At 34.9% G+C, this 19418-nt stretch overlaps 2 protein-coding genes across 2 annotated transcripts; one reads left to right on the top strand and one right to left on the bottom strand.

Annotated features, from left to right (window-relative positions):
* The first annotated feature begins 5481 nt into the window (after positions 1–5481).
* On the top strand, positions 5482–15688 carry LOC114740689 (ABC transporter G family member 31). The gene is made up of 23 exons (XM_028928893.1): positions 5482–5870; positions 6167–6287; positions 6380–6468; positions 7082–7166; positions 8183–8345; positions 8447–8523; positions 8967–9111; positions 9471–9772; positions 9869–10150; positions 10749–11065; positions 11167–11327; positions 11412–11515; positions 11619–11775; positions 11952–12169; positions 12281–12613; positions 12713–13003; positions 13110–13193; positions 13496–13629; positions 13765–13992; positions 14111–14282; positions 14387–14474; positions 14694–14860; positions 15042–15688. Exons 1-23 carry the CDS (start codon positions 5530–5532, stop codon positions 15321–15323), a joined length of 4341 nt encoding a protein of 1446 aa, XP_028784726.1. The 5' UTR covers positions 5482–5529; the 3' UTR covers positions 15324–15688.
* On the bottom strand, positions 15485–19317 carry LOC114740692 (vacuolar cation/proton exchanger 3). The gene is made up of 11 exons (XM_028928896.1): positions 19029–19317; positions 18329–18396; positions 18178–18206; positions 17734–17930; positions 17356–17571; positions 17076–17189; positions 16853–16969; positions 16702–16755; positions 16463–16579; positions 16255–16348; positions 15485–15947 (listed from the first exon to the last, which is right to left on the bottom strand). Exons 1-11 carry the CDS (start codon positions 19236–19238, stop codon positions 15889–15891), a joined length of 1275 nt encoding a protein of 424 aa, XP_028784729.1. The 5' UTR covers positions 19239–19317; the 3' UTR covers positions 15485–15888.
* Positions 19318–19418: the final 101 nt, after the last annotated feature.

Below are 19418 nucleotides of genomic sequence, written 5' to 3'. Positions count from 1 at the left end.
GGGACGGTGAAGACGGAGAGCTGGAGACGGAAGGAAAGTCAGGAGGGAGACTAGAGGGAGAATGTTCGAGCGGCCTCTAGACCAGAGAGATCTGGGAGGGCGTCACGGGGAAGGAAAAACAGAGGAAGTGTCGCCTGAAGACTCTGAACTCTGAAGGACAAGGGCGCCGAAAGCTAAAGGAAAAGTCAGGACAAGGGAGACTCAATTTGTCACAAAATTTGCTTTTTTTTTTTTTTAATTATATACCCCGGGACGGGACAACCCCGTCCCGTGTCCCGTCCCGGAATTGTCCCGTCCCGAAAATTTTTTTGTCCCGTCCCGTCCCGTCCCAAAGTTATCGGGACCGGGATGGATCCGTCGGGACGGGACAATTTGAACACCCCTATTAATACGTAAGCAAATATAATTTTTTTCAAATATACCTTTATATATAAATCGATAAATATGAGAGAATAATAGTGAGATAATGAAGAAAGAGAATATATTAAATGTATTAAATAACGGATAAAATAGATAATAATGCATTAAATGCTCAAACAAACTCAAAAGAATCTTATAAAAAGAGATAAACCCCATTCAAAAAATTGAATCTTATAATAAGAGACGGAGAAAGTATATGTATGTGCACCATAAACTTTCTGTGTCATAGGCAACATCACCCCATGAACCTTTTATTACTATTTTTTATTTTAATTATAAAACTTCATTTGTAGTCTATAAATAATGTTTTATAAATGGAACTGGAGGTAGTATTTGGTTCTGTGCCTCCCACCCTCTCCAGTCGTTGTTTGATTCTAGAAATTAAAGAAGCGAGTAATTATGTTGATCATTTGTCGCTAAAGACTGGCCACCAGTTTACAGGCATTAGCTACAAATGATGAAGACGTACAATTACAGGCTTCTTTCTGCCATCAAACAACAGCTTGACGCCGTGTTTTGCGTCAGTATTTATTAACCCCCACCTTATATTAGCTAGGGAGGTGAAGGATGATGATGAGAGGTAACCGTTGACATTGTTTGTATTTGATTAGTTTTGATAAAGTGTTCGTTTCATTCAAAATAAATAAATACCCCCTCTGTTCTTAAATAAATATACATACATATATATAATATTTCAATTCATTTTATCACTTAAATTATATTTTTTTACATGTGGTATGTTACAGAAAATTGGCATATATTTTCAACAAAATAATTAGTTTAACAAATTTTTTAAATATCTGCAAATTAATCATTACTTAAATAAATAATACCTTTGCACTTATTTCCAAAATCTCTGCAATAGAATCTCCTCAATCCATCCCTCTATTTTTTTTCCTCAAAAAATAACCTTGCACCCGAAATAATCCTTGTATAGAAAATGAAGTTAGTCTGTAAGAATGGTTTGTATCGATTTAGGTGAAACGTGCTCCGAATGTGATTTCAAACCAACGATAATTCTTTTCATTCACAAAACACCCATGCAAAAGTTGGAAATTAATCAAGAGACACTGATGCTAATCACACGCTTTCGTGTGTTGTAGGTGATCACTCCACGAACCATGCATATATATGTGTTGCAGATAATCCTAAACTTTCCTGTGTCATAGGTGACATGCATGTGTGTGTTAATTTGGTGAATCATATTCATATGGTGTGTTTCGATCAATAGTGAGAAAAGTTACTCTTTTTTTTTCAAATTATGTGATTTGTATTTGAACTGGTTTTTATAAAAACGTCAGTTTAAAAAGTTAAAACTTTTTTAGATGATTAGTGAAAAAGTTTGTTTATATGTACATGACTAAAAAAGACATAAATTTTATTTATATATTATATGTGTATAATATGATAATTTTAAAAAAATTTTAAAATCAAAATTATAAAAATAAAATTTTTGATGTATTATTGAAAAAGTTGCAAAACATTTCTTATTTTAATATTGTTTTTACGTTAACAAATAAAAATAATAAATAAATCTGGGTAGTGTGGTCATTTTTTATGCAAATGGCACTCCTTTTGAAGCAAGAGAGAGGATATAATTTCACTGCATCTTAATGTATTAGAAAAACTACAAAAAATGACTTCAAAATAAAAATTACTTCTTCTATGAAACTCTTTTATTTTACTGTGATCTCAAACAAAAAATTTGTGCTAAAAATTATTTTTATCAGTGAGAAGTCAGTTTTGGGTCTCAAAACAAGATCCATGCAAACCATAGACTATGGCGGTGGTGTGTACAATAAAAGTATTTTTTAAAAGTTTTTTTTTTAATTGAGATAAATTTTTCATATATTTATTTTAGGAGTGTTTGAATAGAAACCAAACTATAATTTTAAAAGTGATTTTACGGTATACGAAGTAAATATGCGAATGAGTTTATCTTGATTTGTGAAAAAATACTTTTAAAAAATTTTTTGAATATTGCCAGACACCGTATTTATATATCGTATAAAAATTTTTAAAATCATAGATTTTGATTTTATCCAAACAGTTAATGCGTGTTATGTGCGTACGGTGGGGATATGATACACGGCGTTGACAGGAATTGAGGACGTGTTATGCGACGCATAGGCTATGACATATGTTAGTCGGTCAAAGTGTCAATTTATAGCATAAGCTTTAATTTCCTGTAATTATATATTTATCACATCATGCATGGCCATTGAATAATGTGCGCACCTTCTTATTTTTGTATAGACATCATCATCGTTTGGAGTCCCCTTTCTACGTTCTTGCTATTTTCTCTCTTTGCTCCCTTTCCACGGGTTTGGTTTTGAAGTGATAAGATGCTGACGGTTATGGTGAGATCTAAACTGTTTAAATTCGATCAGTTTTAATAAATCAGACTTATCATTTATAATTGATAACAATTAGATGGGAAAAAATATTTTTTGGAGGATTTTAATGATAACTAAAAGATTATCTTTATTTAAATTCTATATTTATTAAACATATATGAATAGAATGAAATTAAATGTGGTCCGTCCAATTTTGATTGGATGATTTAGATTGGTGCTCATCACTTTTGCAAACGTGTTCAATATTGATGTAAGGTCAAATGTTAGTTAACCTTTTAACAGTTACTCGTAAAAAGGACGAGGAGGAAGGGACCATTATATAAATTTGATGGAAGTTTAGTTTAATTAAAAATACAGCGAATATATTAGACAGTCAGAATAAATCTCTAATGATCACAAAAATCTGAATTCATCAAATTAAACACTGGTTCAACTCGAAGGAGATGGAAAAGAAGTCTTAATCCAAGATTAGTCAAACAATAGAATGGCAATTAAGTAGTCCTCTACTCCTTAATGTTGAATCTAATTGTTAAGTTGATTTTAATTCTAAATGTAAGACTTATTTTTATATTTATTAATTTTTCTTAAATTACCTCCAGTGATATTCTATTTACCATAATCAAGTAGGAAAGAGAGAGAGATGATATAAAGAAAGATGATTATGGTGTTTTAGAAAAAATATGTCATATTTTTATAATTAACTAACTTATCTAACTTTCTTAATTTAATCAAATTAGCTAAATAAATCTTATATTAAGGACAAGAGAAGTATCTCCTATGAATGGTGCAAATAATGTTTGGCTCAATTTGCAGGCTTTTAACGATGTAACTATCCATATGGTATGGAATTTTTTTGTTGCGTCATGTGATTTGCAATCGCTTATTTGGTAGTATTAAATTATAGTTACTCGATCATCTGTTGTAATCAATGTTTGCCTCGGGCTTCTCTCATGTTTTCAGATGTTGAGAGGACAGCGTGGTAAAATCACAACATTCTGAAAATCGTTCTTTTGGATTGATATGAAGAAATATGATGATTTTGGGAGACTAATTTGAGTTCGGGGCATTTTTAAATCTCCTAAAAGTCTGAAATATATACAAAAATAAAAATATAAATCTACATGGAGCTTTAATGTATGAGAACGCCACATAGTTTAAACTCGTTGTATTTGTAAAGCATGATTATTGGTTATAATGTATTGATGATGCGTTATTTAATTTGTTTCCATTTCCCCCCAAATACCATCGATGCTTTATTTTTAATTAATTAAGCAGGGTTTAAATTGTTTAATAGATTAATTAGAATCTATCTGTAACTTTATAACTCGTTATGTCTGTATCTATAATAACAATATCAATATCAATATTTATTATAAAATCTATATATTGATATAGATGAATAAGTGGCAGTGGAATGAACTGGCTAGTCTCGAGCCTGAGAAATATTCGCAGGAACATGCCAGAAAACCACAAGCCCACTTAGCCCAGCTTGAATATAAAATTCACAAGAAATCGGGCACAATTATTAAATAAGGATAATAAATAAATAAATTTATAATAATACCATTAATAATAAAATTCAAACTATAAAATCACAATTCTATAATTTTTCAATAATATGTATCATGCCAAGTTTATGATCCAATAATTAGAAAATATATATAACTAAATAATCATCCTATTATTCTCTCATATTTATTATTTTTTAAAACAACTAATTTATTTAACTTATAAATTTATATATACATACAAACAAAAATATTATTATACAATAAGTACTTCTGAAAGATAATATCATATTTATTATAATTAACTATTATTTTTATTCTAAATATAAGATTTACTTTGTACTTTACTACAAAGTGGATTTATATTTAGTTTAGGATTGAAAGTAATAATCTATTTGACTTATTTAATAGTATATGTAACTTAATTAAATAACTCTTGTATTAAGAACCTGTATAGTATTGTGATTGAAAAATTTATGGCACATGATATAAATAAATGATATAATTTATAAAAATATATAATACAGATGAATTTTTTTTATCAATATATCAGAGCATCTAACTAAAAATAATCTAGAATGGATACCTTTGCAAAAAAAAAAATTAAGATGCAAATAAATGTTATATATTTATCATTTATTTAATAACACTAGTATAAAATAATTCAATCAGTAAAACATGAAACGCGTAAATTAAAGGAAAATCAATATTGGATCACTTGAAAAACAATTGAAGTCAACGCGATTTTGACCTCCTAGCTAATCGGTAACCTCAATATGATTCTCCTATTTCGGCGCGCGCATTATTTGGAAATGTTGTCCAGAATCTCGGAGCGCTGGTGGTGTGTGCATATAGTTATAGTACATGTGAAGACCGAAATCAAATCGTTTGCCCACAAGAAATTCTCAAATGCCATGCCGTATAAGAACACATACATGACAGGCGGGGTCCCGTTGTGAGTGATCCGAAAAAAGGGAAAACAGCGTAACTGAATTTGGAAAAGGAAGTGATGAAATTCCCATCATAACCATGACAACCACAACAGACGAAGGTTTCTGGCGCCGCCAAATGCGTGGGCTTTAACGTAATTCCATCCTGCTTCTCTCTAAATTGGCCCTGCACCTGTGCGATTCATTGCATTGTTTCTTCTACGTTCGTCTCTCCTCCTTCCCCCCGCCCGTACACTTTTCTTTCTTCCCTAACGCTCTGCAGGAGAGAGAAAGAACCACAGAGAGAGAGAGAGAATGGCAGCAGCTACTGACGGGACCGAATATTTCGACGCCGGATCACTGCGAAGCGAGAGCTTCGCGAGGCCATCGAACTCGGAGACGTTGGAGGAGGACGAAGAGGAGCTCCGGTGGGCGGCGATTTCTAGACTGCCGTCGCAGAAGAGGAACAATTTTGCGCTAGTCAGGCAAGCGTCTCGGACAGCCGGTGAGACAGATGACGAGAAAGGAGCGGATAGATTAATCGATGTGAGGAAGCTCAATCGCGCTCACCGTGAACTCGTCGTCAAGCAGGCATTAGCTACCAATGATCAAGACAATTACAGGCTTCTTTCTGGCATCAAAGAACGGCTTGACAGGTGTCTGTATTTTTCGGTTTTGAAAGTTCTTCATGAAGAATCGTACCTGTTTAGAGCATAAATTATCTCAACGTAAAAACTGATGAGTACTCTCATATTTTTTTTCAAAAAAATGAATACATATATCCAGTTCTACAATCAAGTATGTTATATTACTTCAAATTGTATATGGAAACCGTTTGTGTTGGATTCACACGTATCCATATAGATACGTACGTACTACACGAAAAGGATCAGTCTTTCTTTGATTTTGCTTTAGCTGTTTTGTTATTGCCATTTTTTTTTTCCGGATACAGAGTTCAATTGGAAGTGCCCAAGATCGAAGTGAGGTATAAGAACTTGAATATTGAGGCTGATGTTCAAATCGGTTCAAGAGCTCTCCCAACTCTGATCAATTCCACACGGGACGTTATTGAGGTTCTTCATTTTGAATTTATTTCCGTTTTTTTAATTCCTGATAATAAACTCTATCTGAATCTCTAACTCCAATTCGTTGCGGATGCACCCAGAATGTTCTAACCAAACTGGGGATATTTCGACCCAAAAGGCATTCACTAACCATCCTGGATAATGTCAGTGGCGTCATCAAACCTAAAAGGTAATGCTTCTTCTTCTACTGTCATTTTCTACTTCCGTCATGTGCCGTTAAAATGTCTTTATTGGGTTAATCTAATGATATACTACTAATTTAAAGACTTGTACGTAAGTACTAATTTACGAAACAAAATCTTGCTTCCCGGACACTAACACGTCCCATATCAAATCATAAAAGCTGTTTTTCGGTTATGTCTGGCAGAACGAAGTCATCACTCGTTAATATATGGAACGAATACATTTTCTTTCAGTAAAGTGTGGTTCAGTTACGCTATTTCTTGAATTGAATACAAACAAGCACATGGGTTTATATGAAATTGACGACTCCACATAAACTGTTGGCAATTTCAGCGGAATGGAGCAAGAAGTAATAAATTACTAATTACTAATATATATATATATATATATGTATATATGTCTATATATTGAATCAGACAATAGAAAGTCATGGTGGTTGATATCACAAGTGAGGCATATCACAAGTGAATATAATGTTCTTTATCTGAGAAGTTCAGGACTTTCATGTGTGCTGTTTTCTTTCTGGGTAAAAGTAATGAGTTTGGTGTATTATTCAACAACACTTTGTAATTAGAACACGTCATTAATTATTTCTGTAGGATGACTTTGCTATTGGGTCCACCCGGGTCGGGGAAAACTTCCCTGCTTTTGGCTCTAGCTGGCAAGCTTGATACCAACCTGAAGGTAACGTTTATGTTTATTCGCTAATATCTACACCTTTTTCTTTGTTAAATATCATCAGTACTATGTACATACTTTTTAATTTGTTAAAAAATATATTTCATATCAATAAAGACAAATACTTTAGGGAACTGAGTTAAAATAAATTGCTCAAAGTCGCAACAGGTTGCATTTTACCATTCGAATGATTAATGCTTCCCCCATTCTTTATTATAAACACCTAAAAACAAGTTTACATAAATTACTAAAGTTAGCTGAAATTAGTTATTTCATGAAAAATATTAAAACTACTCTCAAAAAAAGTTATTAATTAGAGGAGTTTAGTTAATTAGCTAGGAAATTTTATACTTAGTGAGAGACGCTAGGTGGAATAAATTAATGTACTAGGCAAAACATGTTATATTATAAAACATGCCGGATTTCCTTTCGTGCAATAAGGATTGGAAGTATCTAATAAAACTGAAAAAACAGTGGACGGGGTGATTAATCTCCGATTATGTAGAATGGGCTCTCGGGATTATGGGTTGGCATGTCCTCTAGGCGGAGTGATTTGGTTTTAATCCATTTAACACTAGAAAGCATTTAGGCCTAGAAGGAAAAAACAAATTAGGTTTGAGGATTTTTATCTGGATTGCACTGTTGAGAAGCCCAGATTTTATAGCATGAACTTTAGTATCAATAGTTTAAGACGGGTTAAATTGCATCCCGAGGTAATTTTCGGATGCATTCAGTATACTGAAATATTATGCTTTGGTATTAGATGCACACAAAAAAAAATTATTACAAGGTGCTGGATTCACATGAAAAAAATATTTCGGTTTGCTAGATGCAAAAAAAAAAGCTTTAAAATGCTGAACACACTTGAAAAAAATACTTTAGGAGTGCTTGGTGCACCTGACAAAATTTTTTAAGATGCTGAATGCAGTTTAATCCATTTAAGATCATTACACATCCTTAAAAAACTGATTCTCCAAATTTTTAAAATATTTTTCATTGTTCTTTTTTCCCCCCCTCTGCAGAAAAGCGGCAGTATAACGTACAATGGACATGATCTAGATGAGTTCTGTGTTCAAAGGACTTCTGCATACATTAGCCAAACAGATAATCACATAGCAGAACTGACGGTAAGAGAAACTTTCGATTTTGCTGCCAGATGTCAAGGCGCAAGTGAAGGTTTTGCAGGTATATATATTGACTTCATTAATTAAGCTAACGGTTAAAAATGCATTTAACCTTAGAAACTTGCAGCTATATTATATTAACAAAATCTTCCTTCCTTTCAGGATACACAAAGGAACTGAGTCGCCTTGAGAAGGAAAGAAACATACGACCAAGTCCAGAAATTGACGCCTTTATGAAGGTTGCTATCTAAATTGTGTAGTATATTATAAAAATAATGCACAGGCTACTTGACTCCAATGCCATTTCATGAAATGTGTTCATTAAATGAGTGATGCTTTCTCTCATTCATTGAATTTCGAATAGTGTCTATTTTTAGATGCATTAGTAGTTGAGCTGATCAACAATATATACAACTAACTTTCTAAATAATGAAATCGTGCGATTGTTTGGTATCACTTATATAACCATTTATAAGCATATTTCATATAAATCAAGACAAAATTCTTCTAACATGCTTGTTTCGTATTCTGTAAACTATAATTAAAAAGCTTTTTATAAGCTACTCTAAACGAACCCGTTACCAATTAACTGAGTGAGAAAAAACTTATCCGTTCTCTCTCTTGTAATCCAATATGCCGGCATATCTCCTAACTTACTACTTGAAATTCTTACCCTCCACAGGCATCATCCATTGGTGGTAAAAAGCATAGTGTGGCCACAGACTATGTTTTGAAAGTACTTGGTCTCGATATATGTTCGGAGACGATAGTTGGGAACGATATGATGAGGGGAGTGTCTGGTGGCCAGAGAAAAAGAGTTACGACGGGTTTGGCTCTTCCCTTTACGTTAGCTAGTTATAATGGCTTTGTGCTAAACATTTGGAACTCGTCATAGAAACTGCTTAGATTAACTACATTACTTTTTTAAATTGTTTTTTCTGTTGCAACTGAAGTAATTCTATTTTAGTTCATCTGATAATACAACTAGAACTTTATTGTTTGAGATCTGTAGGCAGTTTCTAGGATCTAGATCATCTATAAACTAAGAATTTTACAAATGCTGTTATTATGTCGTAGCCGGATGAGTTAAATATTAAGATGTCACTGATTTGAGCTTCGCGTACATATAGTTGCAGCAATCAATGACAAGCAAGTGCATCGCCTTTTTTTTTTCCCCTTCTTCCAGGAGAAATGATTGTTGGACCAAGAAAAACTCTATTTATGGATGAAATATCAACTGGACTTGATAGCTCTACTACGTTCCAGATAGTTAAATGCATAAAGAATTTTGTTCATCTGATGGAAGCTACTGTACTCATGGCTCTCCTTCAGCCTGCACCCGAGACATTTGAGCTGTTTGATGATCTGGTGCTTCTGTCCGAAGGGCATGTGGTATATCATGGCCCTCGAGAAAATGTACTGGAGTTTTTCGAATCATTAGGTTTCAAACTTCCACCTCGTAAGGGCGTTGCAGACTTTCTTCAGGAGGTCTATATCTTCTAAGCCAATATGCTTTTTATGGCCTACGTACTGCTTTCTGATTGTATGCTCACTTATTTATTTATTTTTTTCCTTTCTGAGCAGGTGACCTCCAAAAAGGATCAAGCTCAATACTGGGCTGATCCTTCGAAACCATACAGGTTTCTCTCAGTCCGTGAAATTGCAGATGCCTTTAGAAAATCTGAATTTGGAAGGTCTGTGGATTCCATGCTATCTGTTCCATATGACAAATCAAAGAGCCATCCTTCAGCTTTGGCCAGAACTAAATTTGCTGCATCAAAGTGGGAACTCTCTAAAGCTTGCTTTGCACGAGAAGTGCTCTTGATCAAAAGGCATAGCTTCCTTTATATATTTAGAACCTGCCAGGTACGCTTTATTATTAAATTGTCGTGCATGAACTCTCTCTCTCTCTCTCTCTCTCTCTCTTTTTCACATTTTAATCTTACCTTTTGGCATAGGTACTGACGTACCGTAAAAACCTTCTCCCCACATAGTATCCGAATTTTTAAGTGCGGGATACACTTAAAAAAATATTTTAAGGTGTTAAATGTATTAAAAAATATTTCACAGTGCTGAATGTACCTAAAAAGGTATTTTAAGTCCTGTATATATTACAAAATATTTTAAGATACTAAATATACCTAAAAAATACGTCGAGCTGCAAAAACACAGAATTTCGGTATAATTGTGGGGGGTTTGTGCCAGCGATTTTATAAATGAAAAGGGACCTCAAAAACTCGGCATTTCATGCTGTTGCAGATTTATATTTAGAACTTTTTTTGGGCCTTGATTTATATTTAGAACTAACACTTTATTTTGACTTTTCTTTATACATAAAAATAATTTTTAATTTAAACTCTCAGCATCATAAATTATTCGTTCAAGCTCGAAGAGATGAAGATTCTTGCGACGGTGACTTAACAAGATATACATTGGATTTGACTGTTTATTTTCATGTTGTTAGGTTGTTTTTGTTGGATTTGTCACATGCACGATATTCATTCGAACAAGACTACATCCAACGGATGAGTATAATGGAAACCTTTATCTCTCGGCTCTGTTTTTTGGGCTCGTTCACATGATGTTTAACGGATTTTCGGAGCTACCTCTCATGATATCTCGGCTTCCAGTTTTTTATAAGCAAAGAGATAATTTTTTCTATACTGCAATGGCTTGGTCTTCTTCTAGTTGGCTTCTTCGTGTGCCCTATTCAGTTATTGAAGCACTAGTATGGACTGTAGTAGTATACTATAGCATTGGATTTGCTCCTGCTGCTGGAAGGTACCTTAATTTATTACTCTCATCCTTTCTATTGCAAGTTTCTCCCTTTCTAGCCTCTTAAGCGCATACCCATATTTGCCTAATTCTGTTAACTATTTCAGGTTTTTTCGCTACATGCTTTTACTTTTTATAATGCACCAAATGGCGTTAGGTCTCTTTCGGATGATGGCTTCTATTGCTCGAGATATGGTTCTTGCTAATACATTTGGTTCAGCTGCGCTGCTGATTACATTCTTGCTGGGAGGATTCATTGTTCCCAAGGGTACCCTTTAATTTGCACAACCTTTCGGATAGATTAAGTTCTATCAAACTGCTGTTGATGATCTGACCATTAATATCTTTTCAGGAATGATCAAGCCATGGTGGATTTGGGGCTACTGGTTGTCACCCCTTACCTATGGACAACGCGCCATCTCAGTTAACGAATTTACTGCCACCAGGTGGATGCAGGTATTGAAGCGGGGCTAATGTAACTTTTGTATATGTGTTTTTTTATTAATACTAACGGATGTTTTGCTGTAGATTATGTACTAATTCCGTAATCTGTTTGTAGAAATCATTAGCCGGGGACAACACGGTTGGTTTTAACGTCCTCCAGTCACATAGTTTACCGACCCAAGATTACTGGTTTTGGGCTGGTGTTGGAGTTTTACTCGTCTATGCAATTTTTTTCAACAGCATGGTCACTTTGGCCTTGGCCTATTTGAATCGTAAGTGTACAGTTTTTCTCTTAATCACTTTATTTCGTTTTGATTTTTATTCCTTAGCATTTTCCTTATATATGTTATTCATTCCTTTCACTGTTCTATGGTATCTGTTCTGTGTTCTTTCACAATTCTTTAATACCCTCTATCTCCTCTTAATTCTTGATGATTTCATGCTTCAGCACTGAGAAAAGCGCAGATGGTTTTTCCCGATGACTTAGACAACAATTCTACTGGAGATGGTAATGCGGTTGGCTTGACGGCGCATAGTGATAAGCAGGTAAAGGACACGGGTTCTATGTCTCCTGGAAAAGGAAGTAAAGCAAAGGGAATGATTCTTCCATTTCAACAATTGACTATGACATTCCACCAAGTCAATTATTTTGTTGACATGCCCAAGGTGGGTTTCTTGCTTTTCTGGATTCTATTACGAATATACGACTAGGCAAAGCAAACACCAGATGTACTTTTTCACCCCCTCTTCAACTGATTAACTAACTTGTTTTATCAGGAGTTAAGTAAGCAAGGAATCCCAGAAACTAGGTTGCAGCTCTTGGCAAATGTGAGCGGAGTGTTCTCACCCGGCGTTCTTACTGCATTAGTCGGGGCAAGTGGAGCGGGAAAGACCACTTTAATGGATGTTCTAGCCGGCAGAAAAACTGGAGGATACATAGAAGGCGACATTAGAATATCTGGTCACCCAAAAGTGCAGAAGACATTTGCCAGAATATCAGGATATGTTGAACAAAATGATATACACTCTCCTCAAGTTACTGTTGAGGAGTCCCTATGGTTTTCTTCATCTCTTCGTCTTTCAAAGGATGTCGGCGAACATTCAAAACGTGTAAGCTGCTTCATTAGACAGTTTTTTTTTTGCCCCGTTTAATATCTGGCTATGGAGAATTATTTTTCTTAGTATTTCTCCTTCAAATGTGTCATGTAGGAATTTGTTGAAGAAGTAATGAGACTAGTTGAGCTAGATGCTCTAAGACATGCTTTGGTTGGCTTGCCAGGTAGTTCTGGCTTATCAACGGAGCAGAGAAAGCGATTAACAATTGCAGTAGAGCTTGTTGCAAACCCTTCCATTATTTTTATGGATGAACCTACATCGGGACTTGATGCACGTGCGGCGGCCATTGTAATGCGAACTGTTCGCAATACAGTTAATACTGGAAGAACGGTGGTTTGCACCATACATCAACCTAGTATTGATATATTTGAAGCATTTGATGAAGTTAGTTCAATTCCTGTATTCTGATCTGTTAAGTGCTCTAAGAATAACTTCCAGATGACACTCTGGTTTTGGCCTGAGGAGTCTAAACTACGTTTTCTCCTTTCAGTTACTTCTAATGAAACGTGGGGGTCGAGTGATATATGGAGGAAAACTTGGTACGCAGTCACAGATAATGATAGACTATTTTCAGGTGACATTACAGTTTATTTTTCAGCAAATCCGTATTCTGGTTTACATTGTCTGTTGCATCGATTTGCTTAATCAAATGGAAAAACGTCCTGCTCTGCCCTGGTCCTCCAATTAAAGCCTATATATTGTCAAATCTATTAATTCTTCTTAGCAAAACTATGAACAGAATACACAAGACATATAAATCAAGGAAGTTCAGGTCCTATATTGCATTAGTTAAATATAAAATGATTATGCATAATTTGTTTTTCTTTCAGTTTTCATTAAATTTTTGTGTAGTTATTTTTCTATTTTTCTTTGCAGAGTATCAAAGGAATAACCCCTATTCCAAGTGGCTACAATCCAGCTACTTGGGTACTTGAGGTAACTACACCTGCAGCTGAAGAGAAACTTGACGTGGATTTTGCTGATATTTACAGGAACTCTGAACAATACAGGTGATTTTCATTATACGCGAGCTGTTTTCTCTGTGGTGCTACTAGAGAAGTCTTTCTCTTTCATTCCTCTTAAATACGTAGTAATATAGTGAATGAATAATTTTTTTTCTCTTATGAGTGTTTAATTTACCTCAGGACGGTGGAACAATCTATTAAGGAGTTCTCACATCCTCCTCCTGGTTCAGAACCCCTCAAGTTTGACTCCATGTATTCGCAAAACCTGATGACCCAACTTTCATTGAACTTACGGAAACAAAATCTTGTGTACTGGAGAAGTCCACAGTATAACGCCGTGAGGTTATTTTTCACCACAGTCAGTGCTTTAATATTTGGTTCCGTATTTTGGGAGGCTGGCTCAAAAAGGTGAGCATCCGTACCGTTTCATTCTCATATTCTTATGTCTCATGAAGGGAAATATCTATCTACAAATGTGCGCAAACATGTCTTTTATAATAATGGAGGTTATGAATTTATTTTGCAGAGCAACAACTCAAAACTTAATGGTTGCTATGGGAGCTCTTTATTCCGCGTGCTTGTTTCTTGGTGTGAATAATGCTTCTTCCGTACAACCAATAGTTTCAATAGAAAGGACGGTCTTTTATAGAGAGAAAGCAGCTGGAATGTACTCTCCAATCGCATATGCCGCAGCCCAGGTGGTTTTTGGCACTGTTCTACACAAATTTTCAAAATGATATAATGTCCAACTGTGAACTATACTTAATTAACAAATATCATCCGTGCTTAATTTGATCAACAGGGTCTTGTGGAGATCCCTTACATTTTGGTCCAGACAATTTTATATGGCGTAATCACATATTTCATGGTCGATTTTGAATTAACAGCTGGTAAGATTTCAGCTTCTATATATAGATCTTGGACCTGGGAATCTGCTGATGCACATTTGCGAATTCATTACATGAGAATTTATAATGCTTGTAGTTAGAGTATTTTTCTTTCCTTTTTCCTTTTTTTTTTTTTGGTTAAACGCATCCGAACTGCCGATTGCTTAAATGGTTGTGTATCTGTTCTTGGCCGTTATTTGAAGCTTAACTATTATATTGCAGGAAAATTCCTCCTCTATCTTCTGTTTATGTTCTTGACTTTCACCTACTTCACCTTCTACGGCATGATGGCTGTTGGTTTGACCCCATCCCAGCACTTGGCAGCTGTTATTTCTTCCGCATTTTACTCTTTATGGAATCTCCTCTCAGGTTTTCTGATTCCAAAATCGGTGAGTGATATGCTATACTTTTGGTTAAATATCTCCTTCATTTTAGTTCGAGGAATACTTATCTTCCTCTCTGCTCTATAGGCCTCAGAAATTAGGAAATACTTATTTTCCTAGCCATTATTCATTCTATTCTGGTGTTCCTCATAATAAGTTAATAACGCAAATGGCTTGCACGTTGCAGAGTATTCCGGGGTGGTGGATTTGGTTCTATTACATCTGCCCAGTTGCATGGACGCTACGTGGTATTATCACATCCCAGTTTGGCGATGTTGAAACCATCATAGTGGGACCTGGATTCGAGGGAACTGTAAAGCAGTACTTAGCTTCAAGCCTTGGATATGATCTTGAGATTAATGGAGTTTCTGCTGTGCTGGTGTCTGCTTTAGTGCTTATTGGCTTTGTTCTCCTCTTCTTTGGCTCCTTTGCTGTATCCGTCAAATTCTTGAATTTCCAGAGAAGATGATTGGATATAACACATAGATCCAAAGGATTAGAGGACTGCCATAGTAATTACTATATCGACCTGACAGTGATACTATACCTGACTTGTGAAGTGAACTCAAGTAAGAATGCCAAGTTTATTGATATACAAACATGCATGTTGGTTCAGTGATAATTTATTTCTAAATTCAATGTGACAAGGGATTTATTTATTTCTTTTTCTTTAGTAAATTAAGTACATGAAAAATGATCCTCACAGGAAGATTAAACAAAAAGGGAAAGAGCGTACGAGCGTTATTTTGAACCCCAAAAGTCAAGAGTGAAACCTTATTATTACAAAGAAAGTACTACACAGAGCCTTCTTTGGATCCTATTGTATAATTAACCTTTTTTTTTTTGGTTTGTGATGGAGCTCAACACCTGAGTCTGAAAATGTCGCAATTTGAAGCATAAAGTAGTGGCATCCAAACTCTCCACTTCCAAGTGAAAAGAAGTTCTCATTATCTCTGAAATCCATAAAACGGTGACGTCTTGGATTTTCTTAGCTTTCTGCAGCTGCCAAGAAGTGAATTAAGCCACTAATCAAGTCAAGTGGCCATGGCATTCACAGATGGTTGAAATCTAACATTCCCTCCAGGAATTTGATCTGCACTCAAGAAACCAAACGATCAAATAAAAATAATTGTTATCGTGAGAATATAAAATCCCAAAATATTATTTAGCTAATTGATTGTGCATTTTGTATTGTACAAAATAAATATGTTAAAAGATTTTGTCTCGTAAAATGCGAAAGTGCTTTTTTTTTTTTTGTTCCAGTGAAGACAATTGGGTATAATCACATCCAATCTATCTAACTTTAAGGTGTATATAAGTGGGATAGATGCCACCTCCTAACAAGAAAAACTTGAAATTTCTAAGTGTTTAAAATCTTAAGAGTTGAGAGAGGCACTTACTGGCTAATGGAACTTTATGAACAAAAAAGCATGCAGCAATGACAAAGTAGCAAAGGGTAAGCACCACTCCTTTCATATAGTGTGAAGTTCCATCCTAAATGTAATACAACAGAATCATACTGGTCAAATAAGATATTTTATGAACAGAAATAACATTATTAAATAAAAGTGAGTATCCATATAAGAACTTTGTGAGTTACCAAATTACCTGCAAAGTGAAAGCTGTGACTATTATGGTCAGCGCAAGACACCCAGTTTCTAGGAGATTAAAATCTAGGTCCATTCGCACACCCATTATCCATGCAACAATCACACTTAATGGAACCTGAAACATTGATAATTACATGATAAGAATTTAATTACAAACAAAAATTAGATTAATTAATGACTTTGTGTGTGTGTGTGAGAGAGAGAGAGAGAGAGATCTTAGTTTCTAAGCAGCGTTACCACAAACATAGAAATTTGGGTTGCAGATCCCATAGCAACACCAAGCGATATATCCTGCAAAATAATCAGGGAGTTATATGTAAAGACACATTTTAATTAAAAGACTAGAAACTCAAGTTTATGAAGTGACCATGAAAATGGAAAATCATACCAGCTTGTTCTTAAAAGCAAATATGATTGAACCAGCATGTTCTGCAGCATTCCCCACAATTGGGAGCAAAATTATGCTAATGAAGCTTACAGAAATACCCCAAGAATCTGAAGCAGCCTAGTTAACAACATGTAAAAGGGTGAATATACTTTCAAATAAACAAGAATGAAGCCAATCAAATCAAATCAAATTATATATATAAATCTGATATATGTATGTATACCTCAATAGTCCCCACAACATATTCAGAAAGCAAAGATATGAGCAGTGTCATGGCCACCAGCCACGTAAATGCTACCCAAAATCCTATTGTTGCCTTCTCTTCTTCCTCATCTTCCTGCTCATCATTCCATTAAAATAGTCAGCTCACGGCTTCATAAATATTCCCCCAAGACAAGTGCTTGTTCAGCTTGTAAAACAAAAACAGAGTGGTTTTCTCTGAGATTTCAATGGAACCCAGAATGAAAAACTCTTGTGGGGTTGATTCTGTTCTAATCCATTACCTCCTGTGAATCAAATATCTGTCTGTGAGTTTTCAATTGGAAGAAGATATAAGCAACATAAGCAAGAAGCATAACAATGCTACTTGCTCTTGACAATTGAAGAGTACTGGTGGCTATAGGATAATGGTCCCCTGCTAGGGCATACTTAAAGATCAATGGCAGCAAATGGCAAAGCAACCCCAAAAGCAAAAGGAGTGAGTTTACATCTGCCTGTTTCTGTTCAAAGCAACAACATGTTAAAGGAATAGGTTAAAACAATATTAATTGAGTTTTTTATGAAATGAAATACTTCTCCAATCCCAAATGTATTTACACTACAAAATAGATCTTATATTTAGGATTAAAAGAAGTATATTGCAGAAGAGAAAGAAGACATACTCGGTCATATCTTTGTTCTTTCTTTAGGTTGGCAAGGCCTCCACAGAGAAGTGAAGAGCCAAGAACCAAGAGGAGGTTAGAGAGAATGGAACCCAAAAGAGAGAACTTGACAACGTTGATTTTGTTCTTGCGAAGTGCCAATAGTGCTATTATCATCTCAGTCGCATTCCCACATGTGGCATTCAAAAGCCCTCCAACTGTTTCACATCGTTTTATGCCAAAAAAGGTTCGTCACACTTGCGTTATACTTCTATCTCTATACATATAACCATCAATTATTCACCTAGTCCACACTAGTTGTTTTTTTTTTTTTCAACTTGATAATTATTCCAAACGAAAAGAAAATATCATACTGGGCGCAAGTCCTGATAACAAAACTGTTTAGTCTTAACAAAAGTATCCAACAGGCGTATGATGAAAATGGAATGGTTAATGATAATATACCTGTGGGGCCAGTGTAATATGCGATTTGTCTTGAATTTCCAAAGAAAGCAAGTCATGAAAAAGGTTTTAAAAAATAAAGTATATCAGGAAAAATAATTGATACGTCCAATTAGAGCATGAAATTGAGTTGGGTTCATAAAGGAAAACTTACTCAGTGAGAAAGCTGACACGTTCAGCTAGAGGGGCCAGCCCAAGTAAGCTCAGAGCAAAGATCCACGCCTACATTTAATTTTCACATCCAACCCAAGTCATCATAACGATTAATTGTTGAATTTTTTTGACGCGTAACTAAAAAATATATAAATGCTTAATTTCACCTGTAAAATGGAACAACAAGACCAGCTCTAATGTGATTGTGGGAGTTGTACGTACGCAGTTTTTAGTTTAAGAAGATAATAATAGTGAAGAGAAATGAGACCTACCTCCACTCTGGGAGAAGTTTAGAACTGACAGGGAGAAAGATCAACCTTTAATTAAAGAATATAACAGATTCTTCCCATGGATCATATATAAACATATATATATATTTACAAGTTTTCTATATGGTTTCCAATATGAATGATCAAAAGTGATATTTTAAAATATCAACGAGTAAATATTGTTGTTGATTTTTATAATTTGATCGGATTTTAGTTTTGATTCCCATATTTTCTTAAAAACTTTATTTAAATACAGGGATTAAAACTAAAACTTAAAAATTATTTCGACCATTCTTCAAATTTAGACCAAATCTTATGAAACTACTTGATCATACTTCATATACACTGGCTGAATTTTCTTAACTTTCTCAGGGTAGTTATCTAATAACTGCATTTAGCAGCATGAGGTGCGTGGAGAGTGAGAAGGCTTACTCGTCCAAAATGATAGGTATCGGCGGCAACGGCGAGAGGGACGGCCGGAAAAAGCACGGCAAGCTTGGTGCCGAAGATAACTTCTTGCAAGTTGCCCATAATTTTCCTCAGCATTTGACCTCTCATACCAAAGTTACTATTCTCTCTCTCCGTCATTATACTCTTCTTCCCACTTCCCTCTCCTTTCTTCTCAATGTCCTCTTGATCCATCCCTCTCTATCTATCTGTGCAGTTAGCGAGAGATATTGTCGAACTGAATGTGCTTATATATACTCATATGTCAGACACACAGCTATAAGGAATGAAGCTTATTGAGTGGTGGCCGGATCGTATATATTGAAGAATTGATGAATTGAATGCTTTCTGATCTGATCAATATTTCAGGGGGTA

The sequence above is a fragment of the Neltuma alba genome, unplaced genomic scaffold (genome assembly GCF_004799145.2).
Source record: "Neltuma alba isolate B1F8T4 unplaced genomic scaffold, ASM479914v2 tig00003186_pilon, whole genome shotgun sequence".
Classification (NCBI taxonomy): Eukaryota; Viridiplantae; Streptophyta; class Magnoliopsida; order Fabales; family Fabaceae; genus Neltuma; species Neltuma alba.
The sequence above is the reverse complement of the archived record's forward strand: the minus strand, read 5'-3'. Positions and strand labels throughout refer to the sequence as shown.